The sequence below is a fragment of the Amblyomma mixtum genome, chromosome 9 (assembly GCF_055824585.1).
Source record: "Amblyomma mixtum isolate Tamu chromosome 9, ASM5582458v1, whole genome shotgun sequence".
NCBI classification, from domain to species: domain Eukaryota; kingdom Metazoa; phylum Arthropoda; class Arachnida; order Ixodida; family Ixodidae; genus Amblyomma; species Amblyomma mixtum.
In genome coordinates, this window is record NC_143020.1 from 16,610,302 (window position 1) to 16,630,632 (window position 20,331).

The 20,331-nt window shown below is 45.8% G+C and overlaps 1 protein-coding gene across 2 annotated transcripts in view; it reads left to right on the forward strand.

The window, feature by feature from the left end:
- The window catches only part of LOC149328391 (uncharacterized), a 223,805-nt gene extending 206,457 nt beyond the window's left edge, over positions 1 to 17,348 (forward strand). For both annotated transcript variants that reach the window (XM_089561824.1, XM_089561825.1), the window contains exon 9: positions 8,815 to 17,348. In XM_089561824.1, the coding sequence (XP_089417950.1) occupies positions 8,815 to 9,191 (377 nt within the window). In that variant the 3' untranslated portion in view covers positions 9,192 to 17,348. The remainder of the gene's footprint in view (positions 1 to 8,814) is intronic.
- The last annotated feature ends 2,983 nt before the right edge of the window (positions 17,349 to 20,331 follow it).

Consider the following 20,331-nt stretch of genomic DNA (forward strand, 5'->3'; position numbering starts at 1 on the left):
CCGACCGACCCGAGACCCAAGACCCACACGTGAAGACACCGCCCCCCTGCCCCTGCCGTCCGGTGCGTCCACGCACCTCGGCCGTCAGCTCCTGGCACCCTCCGGCCCGGATGCTTCGTGGACCGGGACTCATTCTCTCATCTTTCTCATCGTGGCGGCCAGCACTGCACCATCTTCTACATATTGTTCGATCCTTCACTCAAGACCATCGCCATTTCGCCGTCTGTTCGTCACCGATCGGGACGATCGCTCGGAGGCCCCGGGTAGTGTGACGAAGACGAAGCTGGCAGTGGCGCGGGACGGAGCGCCCGCGCTAGGCCAGCGGCCATTAAATCATCTCATAGCCATCGTTCACCACGTCTCATTCTTCGGCTGGCCGCCACGTTACAATAGTGCTGTCTCGGCCAAGTTGTTACTTACCAACTAGAAAATATGTCGACACGACAAGTGCGAATATACATTAGAAGGAGTGAGCTAAGCTCCTATTCCGGAAAAAATTCACAGTTGATTACAAAAGTCGGTAATCTGGAATTTCAGCGGAGCTCTTCACGACTTACATGTGGCGTGGCAGCCACCTTCCGGCTGTCCATTCCTCCTCTCTTGCCGTGGCAGGTGGCGTTTCGCTCTGCTGCTACCTGTCAACACGCCACGTGTCACACGCCATAGCACGCCACCTGTCAGGTGCCGTGTTACGCCGGCGACGTTGACACCGACTACGACAAGACGCGGAACAAAGGAGCGTGCGCCTAGGAGCTGAGCTCTAAAATAAAATAATCGCATATATTTCACGTTGTTATAACCACAGGTTGCTCAAGCTTTTGCATGTGTGTGCTCGAGGCATAGAAAAAGTTAGTTTCGCGACATCTCGTCGGGTCGAGTAGCAATTTCGTGTCGAGACGCAAAAGAAGAATAGAGGTCAATAGATCACGAAGCTAATGCAGGCGCATGACTAATGCTGGGCTACATTTCGATGCGCCGTCCTTTCGTAGCCGCAAAATTTTCTGCGCTTATTTGTTACCTTCTGTTACGCTCAACTGAGGGCACTTCCTATCGCCATAAATGTAATACCCAATATATTTCGTACCTGCCTCGCGGCTGTGTGAGGTTGCCATAGTCACAGCGTATGTTGTTATCCGCCACATACAAGGAGTGGCACGAGCATAAGACAACGCGGATGAAGATGGTCAGTCGAAATAATTTCTGGTGCATGGGTTAATTTCACTGTTACTAAGATAAATCCCTAAGCACTCGTTGTTACAGCGGTTTCTGTGTATGATGATGCGCACAGTACCTCGTATTATTCCTAGACGGCAATTAATTCCATTATCAGCGATGATCCACACCCGCTGCAAAAAGTGTAGTGCCCAGAGGGTTTGTTGCTGGGGCCACGGCGTGTGGTTCGTTATACTTCTCCCGTGTTTCAAAAGTATAGAAGGTCAGATGAACTCAATTCTCCCTCTTCAAGGCTTAAGACTTTCACGGATGCTACAAGATTCCTTCCACAAAGCTTAGAAGAACCGCCTGCACCCCCCTCGAGCCCTAAAGTTTTAACAAAGGATGTAAAACAGTGTCAATAAGGCAGCTAAGAAAGTAAAACCTGTGAGCATAAACATGACAAGAAGAGCGATATTTTTATCGCTGAATGCGCAGATGAAACAGAAAGAAATGCGTGCAATTGTGGATTTTTTGCCATCTTAAAAAATAGATTGGTTCTGTTCTTTTTTCATAACGATTCTGCACCGAAGGATAAAAGAGGATATCATGTTTTTAGTGGGCAATAAAAAAACACCCACGTACTGAGTTGCAAAAAATGCGATTACTCACGGCTAGATAGACATGAAATTTATATCGCAGAAGCACAACTTTTTATATGCAAGGTAAGCACAAATGTGAACAGTTTATAGAAATAATTTCCTCCTGCTCCAGTTGTAACCTAAAAATATGGGCACAAGAACAAGAGCATGGTCCAAATAAAAATGTTCATCTTACGTGCGGAAAATTTCTGAGCAAAGAAAGTTACGGGAACTATTTCTCAGCCTCAGATTCGATTGCGCCAGCAATAAACAAGAAAGCGGGATTGCCCGCGGGAGCAGTCCAAGGCGGACGGGCAACTTTTCATTGTTTTCTCTTCTCTCCTGCTTATTGGCTGGCAGAGGACGCTGTCTTCAGGCGATAATGGATGCCACACTAAAAGCACGAAGGTCCGGCGACCAATCTTGTAATGGACGGTAGCTTCCCCTTGAGAGCTAATAAAGAGAAAGCTTATTTCTTCTGGGGCTAATAGGGAGCGGCTGCCAGTAATTGTAGCCATCTTCCTCGTTTCCCACATACATCGCTGCGTACAGCTTCAATAAATATTAGTGGCTGCCTTTATTGCAGCTACTAATATAAGCCGATGCTCATTTCGTGAATAAAATAGGGTCCGTCAAGCATTACAGTGTTATCATCTTATGTGTCGTTAATAAAATGATTTTCCTGTCCTAAATAGAATTCTTCTTCGATTATCGTCTCATCAGCAACTTGCCATTTCGAAATTCAATTTTTGCTGCCGCGACAGGGCTTAATTACGATGCTCAGCGGCAGTACAACAGCGAAAAAAAAAAATAAAATTGTGCCATTTAACTAAACATTTTTGCTCTTCTTGATAACCGCCATCCCAGCATAAGCCTTGCTTTTTCTATGCTTATTGGTCCGCGTTTGTAAGAGAGACTAACACAAGAGTAGTTTTCTCCGGGCCGTGCAAACGCATCCGGTCTTCTACTAAACAGAAAGGGGACTGGGATCTTCGATGTCACGTAAGATAGGTGATTGCAAACAAAACTAAACAACTATGGGAATTTCGACATAGTATACAAAGGCTCAATGCACATTAGTACGAGGTACAGATTCTGCATCGCACAGATTGTGCCAGGATGTCCACAAATAAGGACGAACCTCGCGTGATGCGTCCATGCTAATCCACAAATTCGAGTACTCTTTCAAAGCCCCGCCGGGGTGGCTCAGTGGTTATGGTGCTCAGTTGCTGACCCGAAATACGCGGGTTCGATCCCGGCCGCGGCGGTCGAATTTCGATTCAGGCGAAATTTTAGAGGCCCGTGTACTGTGCGATGTCAGTGCACGTTAAAGAACCCCAGGTGGTCAAAATTTCCGGAGCCCTTCACTACGGCGTCCCTCATAACCTGAGTCGCTTTGGGATGTTAAACCCCATAAACCATAAAACTTTTTCAAAGCGGTCTAATCGGCAGCAGCTCTGAAGTCCAGCATCATCGCAAAAGCTACTGAAGGGGCCGGATTAGTAACAGGTGTTGCAATGCACCCTTAGCGGTGGCTGTTACACGAGCCTTGTTCAGGACTCACGCCAGTTCACCATATTTGCTGGCGACGCCAGGACCCATGTTGTGAGATTTCTCCGCCAGCAGCACTAACGTGGGCGAGAAACTGCAGCGATCTGGAGCGTGCAAGTCGAATATGCTTTACGCTACATAAATTGAGTGCTGTATACACATTTCACGGTAAACACTTCAAACAAACTTTGTTGCTTCTTTCCTAAGCACTTGCTGTGTTGAAGCATCGCGGCAACGCCGTTAAGTTACTCCAAGTCTATCGCATTGTCAAAGAAAGGCGTGAACTTGGTATGAAAACAACCGCTAGGCGAACTTTTCGCCGTGAGGCGACTTCGTAGAGACAAGAAATTCTTGCGTAGCCGAAATCGCATTATCATCGAAATCTCGGGCGCAGCTGATCTATGGAAAAGCAACTCATAGCAAGCAATAAAAGGGTCACTTGAATGCCCAATAATTCACTATGCAGTGCACTATGCAGTGCACTGTGCGCTAAGCAATAAAAGGGTGGTCCCGCGGTGTAGTGCCTTGAAGTCTACTAGGCGAGATAGGTGGCAGTGGTCGGGACCTGTGGAATTCTGACCGCAGTAAGCCATCCCACGAGTTCGTCTAGTCGCAAGTCTTCTTCGGCCCTACGCGAAAAAGATGTCACAGGGTCTTGAGTCGATTAGACGCAAGGCGTCGTCGTTCAGCCTTACGTAGCGGTGTTGTCTTTAAGACGTCGTCGACAGCACTGTGCGGGACTGGTTTGTACGGCATAAATATAAAACATAAATTGCGCGATGGACAGGACACAGAATAGATGCGAAAAGGGCGGGCGTATTTTGTCCTCTACTTGCCCTGTCTGCATCTGTTCTGCACCCTATCCGTAGCGCAGTTTATTCTATATTCAGTAGGTGGAGGTTATATGCTTGGAAAAAACCAGTACGAAAAAAGAAGGGGATGGAAACAAGAGAACACAGAAAAGCGCTGTCTCACAACTGAATATATTCATACGAAGTGTACAGATTAAATAGCAAAGAACACGTGAAAAACACATGAGAGAAACGTGATGACAAACGCGATTGAAAAAGCAAGTTAGAGAAATGAGCACTCAAAACATGGGAAGCAAAAGTTGAAAACGCGATTATGTCACTGCTGAATGCAGGTAACTAATCTCATTCATAGTCAATCGAATTGATGCGTCGCTTACCCAGTCGTCTCCACATCTTACGCTGTAGAAAGCTGCTATTATCTCCGTCGTGCGCTGGTCCCACGCTCTCTTAAGCACTACGGTTTCATCAAAGATCGATTGGCATTTGCATCACTTCGCGCAATGCTAAGGCAAGTTTTCGGTTGCATTAGGGCTTAAAGAATTCTTATGTTCGAAGTTACGGATATTCAAATAAAGACCGGCCTGACAAATGAAGAACTCTTTGCAGGTAAGAGGAATCCTGTAGACTAACTGCGTTCTACACGATCCGAACCAGGGTTTGTGATTTACGTGACACTGGTGCACTTTCTAGCTTTCAAAGGTCTACCTTTGAAAATTTCCTGTTATGTTGATGACTAGTGCTCGTACCTTCTGATCATTTCAATTAGTTTGTTCGTGATGTTTTGAAGGCAATTTCACTTTTGAATTGTCTGCTGAAGACTCCCTACGGTTCCTCTCTTTAACCAGCCATTTTTGCAGCAAACATATTTGCTGACGTTACCACTCTAGGTCCAGTCAGCCTATGCTTCATTTCTATTCTGGATATTCAAAAATTGTAACGGATGCAGCAGTCTCTTCCTATCTACGATCGGCCATTCTCAAATCGTTTCCTTGAGTAAGTGAATACTCAGTTCAATGCAGGTTATCCTGTGTCAGTGAATAGAGAAGAGTTGTCAAGCTTGTACAAAAAGGAATTGACGTTAGAAAAGTGCACCTGACCGGATCTAAAAAGCCCGCAATCCTGCCTCATGTACATCGTTTAACACACGGGTTGCAAAATGTCGCAAAAATATATGGTGTGAGAACGGCCATTTCTGCGCCCCTAAAACTGTCGAGTGTTTGCGCCTTAGTTCATAATGAGGCAGGTGTTCGTAAAAGTGTACACCAGTGTCACTTAAATCACAAGTCCAGGTTCGTACCGTGTAGACCACAGACAGTCCACAGGACCCTTCTTCCCTGCAAAAAATTCTATATTGCTCAGACAGGCCGCTGTTTTAATATCCGCCTTTTGAACAAAGGAATTCTTTAAGCCCTAATGCAACTGGAAACTTGCGTAAGCATTATGCAATATGCAAATGTTCATTCCTCTTTGATAAAACCATGGTGCTTGAGAATGCGCGGGGCCAGTGCAAAAAGGAGATAATAGAAGGTTTTTACATCATAAAAACAGGAGACGGCTGCGTAAGCGACGCATAAACGGCATTGACTACGAATGAGATTACTTACCTGGATTCAGCAGAGACCTAATCGCAATTTCGAATTTTTGCTTCTCTTCCTTTTGAGTGTTCATTCCTCTGAATTACTTTTTCAAGCGAGTTTGCCCTTTTTGATGTGTTTTTCATGCGTTCTTTGCTATTTAATCTGCACACTTCCTATCAATAAATTCAGTGTTGCCAAGCACCCTATAACAAATAACTAACTACGGTAGAGGGTGTTCTAAGTAGCAACTTAGGTTCGCAGGAACTAAATGACGGCACTCAGAAATTCATGATATGTGGTGTTTTGAGATTTTCTTGCCGGAAAGAAATTACCTGCAGGCATATTTTTTCTCGGGTTATATGAAGAAAAGCTGTTTAAATTATTTCTGAATTAGCACCAAGAGCGTAGAGATATATAATAAACAACATCGTTTAACCTACTTTTCGTCGCCTTTCGTAAGCAAAGCACATGGGGGTTTTGGATAGAGAGGAGAGCGCAACAATTCTACAGGGAAGGGAATAAAAACGACCCACTTTTTCAAGCTTTGTCGTAGACGCCCAAAATATAGATGCTTACGTTTCCATTACAAGCCGCCTAAAAATCCATAATATATATAAATCAAGCATAGAAACGACAGCCACCAGAACATAAAAAATAGTTGGTACTGTACACTGCCTTGAACGTATGGTTTAAGTCATAGGGACGTTGTCGAAAATAAGGATAGTGAATAAATTTTGTCCATAACATGACCTGTTCAGAACAAAGGGATATCGGATACACAGATGTGGGAGCGCACTCAGCTAAGCGAAAAGAATGAAAGCGGATGGAACAAACTATACAAACGCTTTTTTCGTGCGTTGACAAGAAGCGATGCTAAAGAATTGCCAATCTAGAATTCAAGGGATGAAACGAACCAGCCTAGTCTTTCCGACGTTCGCACACATTTGCAACGCAAATATCGACGCCCAAGCTCTTTTCGAACCTTTGCATTCAACGCAGCCGAGTTGGAACGAGGCCTGTGTTTGGCGATTCTTATATCGGGCGCTCGGATTTCGCTTGTTTCCTCTGGGAGCAGTCCTCTGGAGCGAGCCATATTCTGAACAAAAGAAAATGGACTGGCTGTGCGCACCGGAGTGGAAATGGAAGTAAGAGCAGTCATCTTTAGCCGAAAACAACGTTGCTCCCTCGCGGTTTTCGAACCGCGGACGTGCCCACAGCGAGTGAAGCATGCGTTGGGACTACTCCTTATATATAAAGCATAATCAATTCTGCGATCCAATAAAATGCTATGAGTTCACAAAGGCTTTGAAACTCTTCAGGGGCGAAGCAAAGCCCTCTAGAGCAAAGCCCTCTAGAGCATAAAACTCAAAGCTCTATTGTAGTCTTCGTTTTCACGCACGAATTCTTGAACATCCACCAATCTTTCCGTGCACCAATCTTCCAGTGCTTCAGCAAGTTATGCGAAAATTTCATTTTAGTGCCGGTAAAATGATTCTTTGAACCATGAAATACTGAGATCGCGGCGCTACTAAATTTTTATTTGCTGCGAGACTGCAGCAGCCGCTCAAGTTGAAGTTTTTGCACTGCCCTTCGTCAGACAGACATAGCGTTAGTAGAGTATAGGGCGGTTGGTTTCGTCCAGTGCTAGCTCACGGCCTGCAAAGACTGCGTTCACAATCAAATCGAAGTTTAGGGGGAAGTAGCAACACCATGGCGTAACAGTAACAGCAAGCTAGAATCCCCTTTTCAAAGTGCGATTGCCGTTTACTATGCGAATGTAAAACTAACGCTTGCCGTGAAGCAGAAAAGAACCGGTCTTTTCCAGTGTAGTATCCCGTCCTCCCTTTTTCAATAAATAAGGGCATTTGACTGCAATACTGGGCTCCAGGGATTATTCTCTAAAATGCTTTCATAATCCGACAATCTTGGCGCACGAACAAGTAAACACCTCTTTACGAACTCCATCTCTCTGTTACTGTTCTGCTTTTGTCGGCGCAGCGCCGTCCTAACAGGGATGCGTCAACCGTCATAAGCGCAGTGCTACTCTGCGCGGCGGATGAGTGGATACTGGAATCGCCTGCGGTGCCAAGGGCAGCGGTATCGGATTCCAAAGACGGCGGCCGTATTGTGCTACGCATAAAAAGGAAACGCTCCATTTTATCATGTCATTTCGGTGCACTTTAAACACCACCAGAAGGTCGAAATTAATCCTAACCAAGGAGGCGTTTGTGGAATATAAGCCTCAGGTGTTTAACGAAATGCCGAGGTAGCACTAATACTTGGACGCGGAGGGAGGTCTCGGGTTCCATCTGGCCAATCAATGCTGACACGACGCCTTCGAAATGTGTGGTTTCCGCGAGGCGCATGTGGACTCAGAGACGCGGTATATGCTGCCACAGTAGCTCTCCGCGAAATCTGCCGTAAGCAGTGTTGATCTAGCGCTATTAGACGCCGTGCAACCTGTCTTTTAACAGCGTGAATTCAACTTGATGCGCGTAGGCGCTCTGTGGCGAGTATAAAAGCAATTAAGGCACGCAAGCCCTTGTGCAGTCAATTCCAGTTTCGTGCTTGAGGTTTCCTCCTCTTCTGGCACTCGCAAAATGTACACTACCAAAAAAGTCGTACCTGATCGCCACCTTGGCTTAGTTGTTTGTTGTTCCTAGAAACGGATAAATGTCAAAAAAGTAAATTTCAGAACAAATACAACACAAACATAGTGTAGGAAATACGGAAGCTTCTGTTTTCGTAACTGTGTGAAAAACAAGCTAAAATCTTGGAAGCAAGGCGTGAACCATGAAGCATACGTAATTACCACATTGGATGGATTTGATGGCCATGCAACTAAAAACTATCGGCACATAAATGTGTTCTTCACACTGTCATATTCGCGACGCGGTCGTCAAACTTACAAGATACCTCGACTGCGGTTCATGCTGCCACCTTTTAGTTTCTTCTAGAGTTTGTGCGGTGCTGCTGCCAACTATGGCTAATGGAGCGTAAATGATTCTTAACACATGAAATTTTTTATTCCAATGTTCTTCTTTCACCGCATGTCTTCTGCCACGCAACGTGCCGCCACAGCCGTCTACGACGAAGTGGCCACCATCGCCCGGCCCCCCGTGGACGTGGTGCCGCGGAAGCCGAAGTCCAGCAAGACCGGCTACATCCTGTCCGCCTTCCGCGTCTTCCCCGGCGAAGACCGCGAGAAGCTCGACCGGTCCTGGCTGCTGTGGACCGGGGCGCGCCAGATCTACCGGCGGCTCCCTCCGCACCTCGGCCTGCGCCGCATCACCTTCCACAAGAAGATCTGTCCCCAGGACCATGGCATCACGTACGTGCTCCTCTGCGAGTGCCCCACGCTGATGGACTACGTTCCCGAGGCATGCGTGCTGGTCGACCAGCTACGGGCGCGCTGCTGCGGTTACACGGCTCTCTACAGAGTGGTGGATTCCTTCTGAAGAACAGCGGCACTGACTGCACTGGCAGCGTTGCCCAAGTCATGTTGTGTGCTCTCTGTGGCGGCTAAGCTTGTGCGCTGTCAGCTGGACACTAGGTGTTGCGTTCTCACAGTGTCGCTACGAATCGTTCTTTGCCATTGGCGGCCACGATAGGTGTTTTTAGCCCCGGGTGTCGGCACAGAGTTGCCGGACTCGACGTTTAGACGACTGCTGACCAGACCATGCTTGCCCAGAGCTCAGGATTTCAGATCTAGTTAGGCAACTCCAACTAGTTCCTAAAACTGTAGCCGTTGCAGGTGCCTTGCAAAAACTTTAAAGGATAAGAGTCCCATTTGAAAATATTGTTTCAGATTTGGGCCGCACAATTGTTTGAACCCCCTTGCATGTTGGATATTCAATGTCTGGACGATGCTGACACAAATTGTGATCAAGATATTAGTTGTGTTTAGAATTCGTCCTGACTTCTTTCTTTGACTTTGTGTTAATAATGACCGCCTGCTTTATGGAAGCACCGTAAAAAGAGCGCTAAGATATGTTCGCAGAGGACCACCCAAATTGCCTTACACAGGATTGTACCGAACAGGTGGTTACCGCGCGCTCCTTCGCATTCGCTCACGGCACAGAATGAGCTTAATAAACGTGAAGGCTTGCTGGTGCTCAAAGGAGCCTTCGTTGTCGCAACAGCTATATGCAGCGATGACTGAGGAATGTTTAACGGGCTGGGAACGACTGGTTGGTAGAGCTGATTAGCTCTTTGACGCCGCTTAGAAGCGCACGACGCGTAGTAGTAAAAATTTATTTTGCACAAGGTCACGTGGGACGCATATTTCTCGCTCCAGAGTAGCAACAACCTGCTTGTAGAATGTGCAGCGAAAACGTTTATTTGTCAAGTTTTGTGGCTTGCGCAACGCTTTAAGTGTGTCACCATATAGTCGATGCCTCCTTTTTGAAACGACTGACGCATCTCGGTTCACGGGATCAGTGCCAACGCTGCGGCTCTCTGCGTGCAAACGTTGATAGTGCTCTCGGCGAACTAAAGTGTTTTTCTCGAACCATGGCTGCTGCCACATCGTGGGTGCCTTCCGCATTTTGCCTCAGTGTTTTGAGGCTCAAAGGTAACTGAATGTATGTTGTCATTACCTGCAGCGGAATAATCTCTCTTGGGTTCTAGAGTTGGTCAGCAACACTAGCTGGATCGACAGTGATGTGTCGTCAACTGGAACTACAGTGGGCTCTGACTACTGAAGCCTTTTTGGAAGTGAACGGACAGGAAAGTGAGGCCAGAGCACCTCGAGTAATGTACAGATGACCTCGTTGCGTTGTTTAATGTAATAGGTACTGTGCCCTACACGAGAGATTTCATGGAGACAGTCTTTGTTGAACCAAGAATCTTTTTAAAAATTTTTCTAGAGCGAGATTGTATATGATTCTTTGTGCATAATTTTGGTTTACAGAACCTCAAGGGTAATTCTGAACTACGCTTGCAGAAGAATCATTTATACCTGATGAAATTTCGGTGGTATTGTGCAATGAACTTTTCCAACTTATTGTACCGGTCATGCACCGCAGCTAATTACTCTTTGGCTGAAAAACTTCACAAACTGATTTTCACTGCAGTCTCATTTTTGTGTGTGACAGGAAGCACTGAACGTCAGGAGAGGATGTATGGAAAGCTTGATTGTGCTTCTGGTCATTCTGTCACTATTGTAGGAGGCACACACTTCTTGTCTTAGTTGTTATTTGTTTGTGAAAAAGAGATTCACTTTCGTCATGTGAGAATCGCGATACATTACGCCCCTGACTGGTGAAGTGATGCTCATTTTTTTTTTGCTATGGTCGCCTCATGTCTGCAGGCATTTTACCGGCACTGTAGAGCACTGCGATGGAAATATAATTAGCAATCGACGCAGCTTGTGGCCGCTACACACTTTGTAATATCCGCTGTTTGGTGTCAGGTATGCGTAAAAAACTAGAGGTGTGCGAATCCGAGACCGGCCTCGCACTACATATGTCTATCAGTGGCATTTTCCGGACATTCTCTTATTCGTTTTGCAAACATTATTTTACCAGCTATCACGTTAAGAGAACGTAGGGTATTGTGAAAGAACTATGGGAACACGACTGACACATAAGGAAAGCAGAAATTAAGCTTAAAAGTGTAGGCACATTGCTTCTGACGAGTAACCTTCGAGTTTTGATCTGCAGAAAATATTTGCTTTTGATTAAGGGTGTGCGAATACTGGAAAATTACGGATACCGAACCACATCGCCTCCCATTCGATTCGCTGAAAGAATCAAATAGCGCACGTACAGTCAGACAGGAATGAAACGCGAACAGAGCATGTCAAGAAAACAAAATATTTTACCTGCCTACTTTCAGCTGAAGTGTACAACTAGCCTGATTCATGTGTCTGGGTAAAGGGCCTACTGAAATGCATAATCGAAAATAGGTTGCAAAGGAATATCTCTCTGCAAAGCAGGAATATATGACATATGCGTGTTCGCGTTTCATTCCGGCCTGCCTGTACAAGATTGTTGGAACAGTATCGAATATTCTCTTAAGTTTTCTAAATCTAATAATTGGCGCGAAGTTCAAATTACAGACGCCGTAGTTCTCTTCGACAAATCTTCCGAAAAGAGTGAGCACTCCGATGACCATCAGCATTCCACCGCGAGCAGATGGCGCGGGACAGACGGTTCGGCTTCTCGAAGCGATTCATTTTTATGCGGCGGCGTTAATCATGCTCATACATGACCTTCAAAATTCTGCAACGAGGGAGTGCTCTGGCACGCTTAGAGCACCGTGCCTTGATGCCTGATTCCAAATGCGAAGGCGCATACGTACCTCTCTCCCCTCTCATTGACTGATATGTACCGCTACTTTTCGTTTGTGGTCATCCTTAGAAAGTGGCAATTTTCTTATTCGTGTGTCTTGACGTTCATCAGGTTACCGCTCAGACGTTGTGGCTGCGTAGCCCCCTGTGGAAATCATGGTTGCGTTTTTTTAACATCCGCACCTGTAATTCTATAAATTGTAGAGCCGCACAGCAGCGCCACCGAAAACCCTGAGCTGATTTAAGCTGTTATTGATTGCGCAAATATTTCATCCTTGCACGAGTCCCCGTAAAAATACTCGATTCGTATTTGATTCGATTGGTTCACCATTCGATCCGTGTTTGATTCGGTATTAGCCTGCATTTTTTGTAACCGATTCGATAGCCTATGTACACTATTCGTATTCATTTCGGTTAACAAAAAGTGGTATTCACACACCCTAGTTTTGATTTGTGTTCATTATTTGATTCAGATTCACATCCTATCCTCGAAGTTCGAAATTTTTGGCCTCCACTAAAGGCTATCTACTGTGGTCTTAAAGAATAATATGTTTTAAGAAAGGTTTCCTTGCTGCTAAAAGGGATCCTAACACAACAATGGGGCCTAGATTTGCCTGCGTGCTGTAAACAGGACATCGAGACTCGGACGGCAACAACTTGTGACTTTCATTTTACGTTCATCATTTGGTCAGTTCTGCAGCTTAGACACTCTGCACCGTGCATGCACCTCCCCTTAAGCTTCCTATCATTCATCTGCGCATGGCGTTTCTTGAAGCATCATCTAACTCAATAGGCGGCACCGTAAAGTACACGCTTTCAATAATCAGAAGCCGGTAGACCCTCCAAGGTGTGTCTCTGGCATCTGCCCCCCACAAAATGGTGGAACATAGCACGTGAGATCACCCCTGTAGCTTCCGTATAGAGTAGATTGATTTGGTTTCTCGCTAGCTTTTGCTATATTGTACAGTTTTCATTTCAAAGACCAGGGCAATGCTGTGCCAAGTATTGAAATTGACATGGTCGAATTCTATTAGTGCATTCAGTTGGAAAACGAAATTCGCTTTTTCTTCATTCTTTCTCAACAGATATTTCATAAGCCGAAAGCTGCATACTGGCTCCTAGCGATACAAAAGAAATAAATTGAACGTGAGCACCGGAGGAAAATTTATACTTTTGAGATGCATTTTTGCAACGTGCAAGCTATAGAAGAACAGTATGTTATCTAGTTCACTAATCTGCATTCTAAATGTCATCATAAAAAGTGCCTCGTGCACATTAACCCAATTGGATCGATCTGTTTGCATTGTGAAGCCACATGCTTAAGAAACTGGCGCAGCTCTGCCCATAGAAAAAAAAAGATATATAAATATATATGTCGTAACTTTATGCATGTTTTCTTTTCAAGCGTGAATGCCCTACGTCAACCGAGTACGCACAACAAACGGTTCATTTTTGCAGTAGTATTGCTATGGTGTGCACAGTTTATTTTTATGTCATCGTACCTGCCTGTATATTGCACTGTGCCGTATTTGGAATCACACATGTTCTCTACTGCGCGAACTACTGTAGCCAGCTTTAGTTACTGCATGTTGCCCGCGTTCATCCCGCGAACCTCCCTTGACACTGCGCCTACCTCTGTGCGAGTGCAGGTCGCCCACCTTGCTTGTTGAGTCTGAAGTGAGAGTAGGCTTCCGGGTTTTTTCAACGTAGTCCTTTTTGCAGTCGTGCATGCTATGCTTTCGAACCGCTAAAGATAAGGAGGACCACTAGCAATGAGCTGACTGAGTATTTGAAACTTACAAAGATAACTATGCGCACAAATGCATTTATCAATCCCCACGATGTCTGAGACTATGCAACAGGTAGCTAGCCTTTTAGCCAACTGGCACGAGCGTTTAGAAGCTGTGGAACCAGAGAACATCGAACACTGTTCACACGGGGTATGGTTTTAAGAAAGGGACTTGAAATGAACTTTTATTGCGCAGTTGATTCGTGAGGTTAATTTTGTACAGGATTACAGAGAGAGCATGAATGTGCTCAAATTCGTCGTTTTAGTACAGCCGCAAACCATTTGCTACTACAAACAGACTTCACTACCGCTATCTGATGAAGTTCTTCGAATGTTCCGCTAAATTATGATTTTTGTTCTATTGATAGAGCATAAATCCCCCGAAGCAGCATAAGATGTATTTCAAGGTAGGACAAATATGGTTAGTTCGGGATATCATGCACCCCCATTTAGATACGTCGATTTGTCCATATGTTTTCCGTGTTTACGACCTATGGCCACATATTTAACTAGGACTAACGACAAAATGATGCTGCTCTCGTAGAAAGAAGAGAGCGTATCAGCTGTGCTGCTGCTGCTAATCTTCTATTGGGGGCAGTTCCTAGGTAAAAGCACCTATTGGTCTTACTTCTCTGGAGCGACAATAGCTTCGTAAAGACGTGCAATCGGGATTAAAAGTTGTGTACACTACGCGACCTGCGACTAAACTATATCACAGCGCCTAATGGGAACAGAATTGAAAAGAAGGCTGCTTTTTTTTCGCACCTATCGCAGTTCCCTTCCATCGATATGCCGATGCCACTATCATCGAAAACCCAGAAAACCTCGAGCTCCTTTCCAGTTTATTCGAAGCTCGCATGGTGTGCACAACTTAGCTCCCGACAGTGTGCTTCAAAATGACAAATAATAGGAAACCCTGCTGTCAAAAGCGCTTGTTTTGTTTTGTTTTTTCACCCCGGTTTGAGCGTCTTCAAAAAAACACCAATACAAATAAATATTTCCAAACATTCAATTCGGAACTTTGGGGTGTTCTTTCTTCAGAGAATTCGCCTTGTTCGCAAGGTGTGGCGCCGTCTATGCAGTGCACGGAAATTCGTCTCCTGCCAAGAAAGTATGCTGAAAACCAGTGCACGTGGGCTACGCCTGTACGAAGCTCGTCCAGGCGACGCTGACTAAGCATGCGAAATATGAAGTCCGTAAAGTTGTCTTTTGGGCTTGTTCGAATAGCCCGCTGAATTCTAAGAGTGAGGTAAAGACAAAGGACGATAGAACTCAACTGCACAAGCGCTTGTCCTGCACGCTTCTATAATCCTGTCTTTAGCTGCGATTTCGGAATTTCATATGTCAGGTGTATGCATGCATTTGTGAGCATCTGTCGATGGTGCCCGTCGCCAGCATGAACACCGCATGCCCAGTTGAAGCGGATCCTTTGTTTGAACCAGGGGGACTCTGAAGTTGGCGGAGGAGGGAGAGATCCGCATCGGCAGATCGCCGTGTGAAGAAGGCAAATTCAAAGCGGCCTTTCACTGGGCCTACACCTTCGATCGGTACCATGTCCCGCAGCGACTATGTCATCCGGTGGATGGTGCTAAGAAGGAAGGATAACTGAGACCACATTCCTTGTTTCGGCTAGCTCTTCCCCACCACGATGACGTCATGGAAAATTCGGAGCATGGAGGTAGCGAGAAAGGGAGTGAGCACCCGCACTGTACCGCACAGCAGGCAGTTTCGCCGCCACTCAAGATAGTGTGTTTGTTGGCTTTGGGCAGCACAGGTTTTGCTTTCGCGGCCGATTTTTGAGGGTAAACGTTATGCTTCATGTATAGTTTCGCCGGCCTGGTTTCACGTTCACGAAAACACCTTTCGGGACCAAATCACTAATAAGGCGCCCCACGGGGCTTGTTTCGGTCGGCATACTGTAGATTTGTGTAAGTTCCCTTTCAAACTGGCTGTGAATACTGGGGTGAAAGAACGCTGTGCTTCTCAAATGGGCGTTGAAAGCGGCAAGATGCGGCAAAACAAAAAGTCTTTAGATATGTGTGGCTGCTAACTACTCCTGTTAGTTGTTTCCAATTTATTCAGAGACAATTTTCTCGCTACTCCAAAGGTATTCTCGATAATGCAGTGCCAACACGAAGTTCACTGGCAAATTTGGTTTCTTTTCTTTTTAGTAAAAATAGGACAAAGCCCACGCATTCCTGCAGGGTCTCGTGTGCAAGAAATCAAGGGCATTTACTGCGTTATCTGCATCTCATCGCAAATACTTGCGGCGAACTTGTTCCCGCAAGCTCGCATCTTGGAAGACTGAAGACCTGAAATAACTGCTCCAGAGCCTCTCGCTGGTTTTGAAGGCACAGCAACACCTTACGCTTTATGATACACTGAAGAGTATGCCTGTAGTGAGTGCTGAGCAGATCCTGCTTGTCTCTAACTAGGTTTTGTTGGGTCAAGGCACAACTCCGAAACAGCGGTCGAGATGTTTGCTCCTGAGAATGGAATGTACTTGAGTTCAGCAGCACATTTCAAATCTTATGAAGCGACGTGAACTGAGTTCGAAACACAAATGTTATACATTGATTTTGACAACTCGCGGATCGCCACTCTTTTTGTCGCACGGACAAAATGTTTTGTGTCACTCAGGGAAGCCTCAGGAGTGCAGGGGATGGTTGCAATTTGTATTCTTAATGCAAAACTTAAATAATAAAAAAACTAACGTTGGCATTCCTCGCTATGTAAGCAGCGCGTGGTATTGTCAATGGCTGCTTACTGCTGAAACCTTCCCGCTGTACACCTCCGGCAAGTGCTATCTGTTCTGAAAGGCAGCATTTGTTTAAACAGATGTTGACACAATTTGGTGATGTGCGAGCGAGGTTTACGCCGTCAGTCTGTGAAATGTATTGCCTACATCGGAGGTGAGTAGCACTGAAGCTACGACAAAAATGATTTTACTTGTCAGAAATGGAGCATGGAAAAGCTTTCGCAGCGTACATTTCTGGCATCAAAATCTGATTGTTGTGTTGTAATACTGGCGCAATGTCGGAGAAGTACATTGAGTAATAGTTTCAACCTTAATGAAAGAAAACATTTACGAAAACCTATACGGACTTGCACATATGGTTGAAAACTGTGCTTGAGTGTTCGAATCCAGTGCAGCTTTTTTAAATTATTCATGCGTTGTTGCCTTAAAAGAACCAAGAAGTGTTGTAGGAGCTTCTGGATAAGCTTCGAGGTCAACAACTGTTTTGCACTTATGTCAGTGCATCCAAGTATGAGCTGAATGTCGACAACAGGAATGACTGGTTGAGAAGGCCTGCTTGAAAAACAAACACAGTAACCGACCTCAGTTGACGACTCCTGTAAAAATAAAATGCTAAAAGCCCTGCTGAGAAAAAGGTCGCTTTTATAACATTTGCTGTTGACGTTGTTTGCTGGTGTATAATAGCTCTGGTCGTGATGATTTGTTTTGTTTCTATCGCCTCGAGAATGTTTTGGTGTAGATTTGAGCGAATAAAGCATTCGTGGTACATGTTCGCATTTTAGAATTGGTGTTGTTTTTCACAGGTTGAAAGCATGGCCACAAACGTGAGATTTTAGGTGCTAACATTATGAAACTCGTATATCTAGTGGCCGGCGTCTGAAGTGAGCTGCAATGGGTTATTTCAAACATTTCTTGACAGCGTGAGGTTGTTGAAAAGAAGTGTCGTTATAAGGGCGCTTTCCCATTTTACTGCCACAAAACTACGGAAGGAGGTTGTCGCCATCCTGCGCGGGATATGCTGTGATAGGCTGACGGCGTTGGTGTGCTTGTGTTCTGACTTGTAAACTACGGTGACGTCAAACTCTTGGAGTCGTAAGTTCCAGCGAGAAAGGCGGCCCTAGGGATCTCTCTGACACAAAGCCCGCATAACGTCTGATGGCCGCTGACAACACTGAAAGGCCTTGCATACTGCTAAGGATAGAATTTCGATGAGGGCCATCTGATCACAAGGAACTCTCTTTTTTTCGCAGTACTATTAGCACCTGTCGTTGACACCGAACATCTCGAATAGGCAATGACTCACTCTATTCCGTTCTTAGTCTGGACGTGCACCGCGCCAAGGACTTGGCTGCTTCCTTCATTCTGGATTTCGGTTTCAGCTTGTTCATCAAAGTGGCGCTTGATGGCGGTGTATATGACATTGAATTTCCAGAAATAGGTTCGAATTCTGGCGCTTCAAACTGAACAGAATGCCTTCTCTTTCATAGACGCTTTCGTTCTTCTTTCTTTTTATGAGCCGTTTCTAACGAATCTCATGTCCGTCAGGGGCTCGGCACTGCGCGAGAACGTCATTACAAATTCGCAGTAATAGGCACACAGTCCCTGAAATCTTCGGAAAAATATTTTTTCTGCAGGATGCAGAAATTCGGCAATAACCGCTCTGTCCTTACTGACATCGTGGCCAAGAAAGGAGCGCTCCTGCAACATGCCAGCGACAGATATATCAAGCTGCAAATATATCTAGTAAACGTACTTTAAATGCGGTATGACTTCTCATTTCTGCTCACAGAGCTATCAATGAAGCCTGCATGCGGCCCCCGTAGACGCTGTTAAGATGTTCAGTAAGCAAAGGTCTTACTTAAGCCGCAGGCATCGTTTCGAACGTAGCTCTGAGATAAGATCACTAGATGGAGATGAATGCCATCATAAAACCACTGGGGGGTCTGCTCACATCTGTTTCCGGAGGAAGACCATCCTAATTCGCGGAGGGTGCGCAGGGCACCAAAGAAGTGGCTCTGCGTCTTAGCCCTCTAGCCCATAGTAGACGAGACAAGACTTGAGCTGTCCGTGTCTCTGCGAGGCAGACTAATTCTATAGAAGTTTTTTCGAAGGGCTGCAGACCCAGCGGAAGGCTACGGGCTTCTTCGAAGACCCTGCTGGAAGCATCCTGGCGTGGACCTCCCAGCGCTGTTTTGAGGCCTTCCCTGTAGTTGACATCAATGCGCGTATTCTTGCTGTCTTGAGGCAACATGAAAGGAAGTGAGTTAAGAATTTCGTTATTCGAAATAGCTGATTATAGATTAAACATTGTTGAGGTACTAGTGCCTCATATCGCACCTGCAAACGCTTCAGCACGTTTAGCTTTGGCAGTGAGGAAAGACCATAGTTTCCTCCTGTCTACCAAATCTAAACGAATGATGCGGACAGCATCGATACTCTCCACCACTCTCCTACGGTAAGGATGACGCCCAACCACCCCGTATGGCCTATCTGACCTATTCTGGGTTGCTTCTGTTCGCAGGTCTCATCGCTCGCACCGCCGTCTTCCTCCTGTGGACAGCACGAAACAGGACTTTTCTCCTGACAGCGGAAGTGCGAACCAGACCAAAGGGCTCTGTTCTGCAGAAAGTCCGCCCTTTGCGATCACAGCAAGGACTTGCTCTCAAAAGCGGACATCCAGACAAAGATGCTGCAGCGTGTATCGATATTAGCAGCGGTCTACGGTGCTGTGGCCCATGCTCGTGGACGGGCTGGGATGAGAAACGACTTGGTCGGAGACGGGGCATCGGAAGTCGGAGGGTGTTAAAGAAGACTGTAATGTCTATTTTACAGATTTAGAACTGTCAAGTTCCGCAAAACACGTGAAAAAAGGCGAGAAGTAAGCATGCACTACACAGGCGCCCGACTGCTTAAATGGCCTGGTATCTTCATTTCGCAAGCTGGGGAAATGCATTGCATTCATTAACTGAGGACAGTCCAATCAGCGGATCAATCGTGGAATCCTGCGTAGCTACCCACCGCAGGCGGCGTGCCCTGGGCTCTTTCGAAGCTCTTCCGGTAGTGATGGTGGTGGCGAAGAACATTTATCATCCATTAAATAGTTACAGAGAGGTGACTGGAGCACAGCCTAATTGGCCCCTTCCCCTCACAAAAACTTGTGAGCACACTTTGGCAACTAAAGTGTTGAGAGGCGAAAGCCGAGGACACTATGCCGTGATGAATTCTGGAGACTGTGACGTCACACCGTCCCAGTGGCTAGATCGATACCCAAATTATGCATCTTTCGGGAATATTAAGTGTTAATTACGCTTAATTACACATTTTTCTATCTAATTTGACACAAATCTGACGTTTGTCCGATCATTCCATGGCAATTTTCTCTATGTCGTGACGATTTCCGGTGGATGTGACGTCCCACCGTTCTTGTGCCTATATCGACGCCCGTGCTATTTTGGCGCAGATTTGAGAGTTTTACTGCAATTAATTAACTAATTACTCTACACTCATCAAACGTGGCTTTTAGGTTCATTTTTTTCCTCCTCTATCTGAAGCAACATTCGTTTTCTCCTATCTTTTAGTTTCCGAGTTAACACGAGTTAAACGCGGCCAAAGGTCTGACGTCCTCTGCTGACGGACGACAGTATGAGCCACTAAAGGCTTTCACTTTAGTACTAGGTGGAGCCCCAATTCCGGAGGCCCATTGGCAAGCAAACGCCGTGAAGGCCGCGCAGCGACAGGACGCTAATCTCAGGTGTCGAC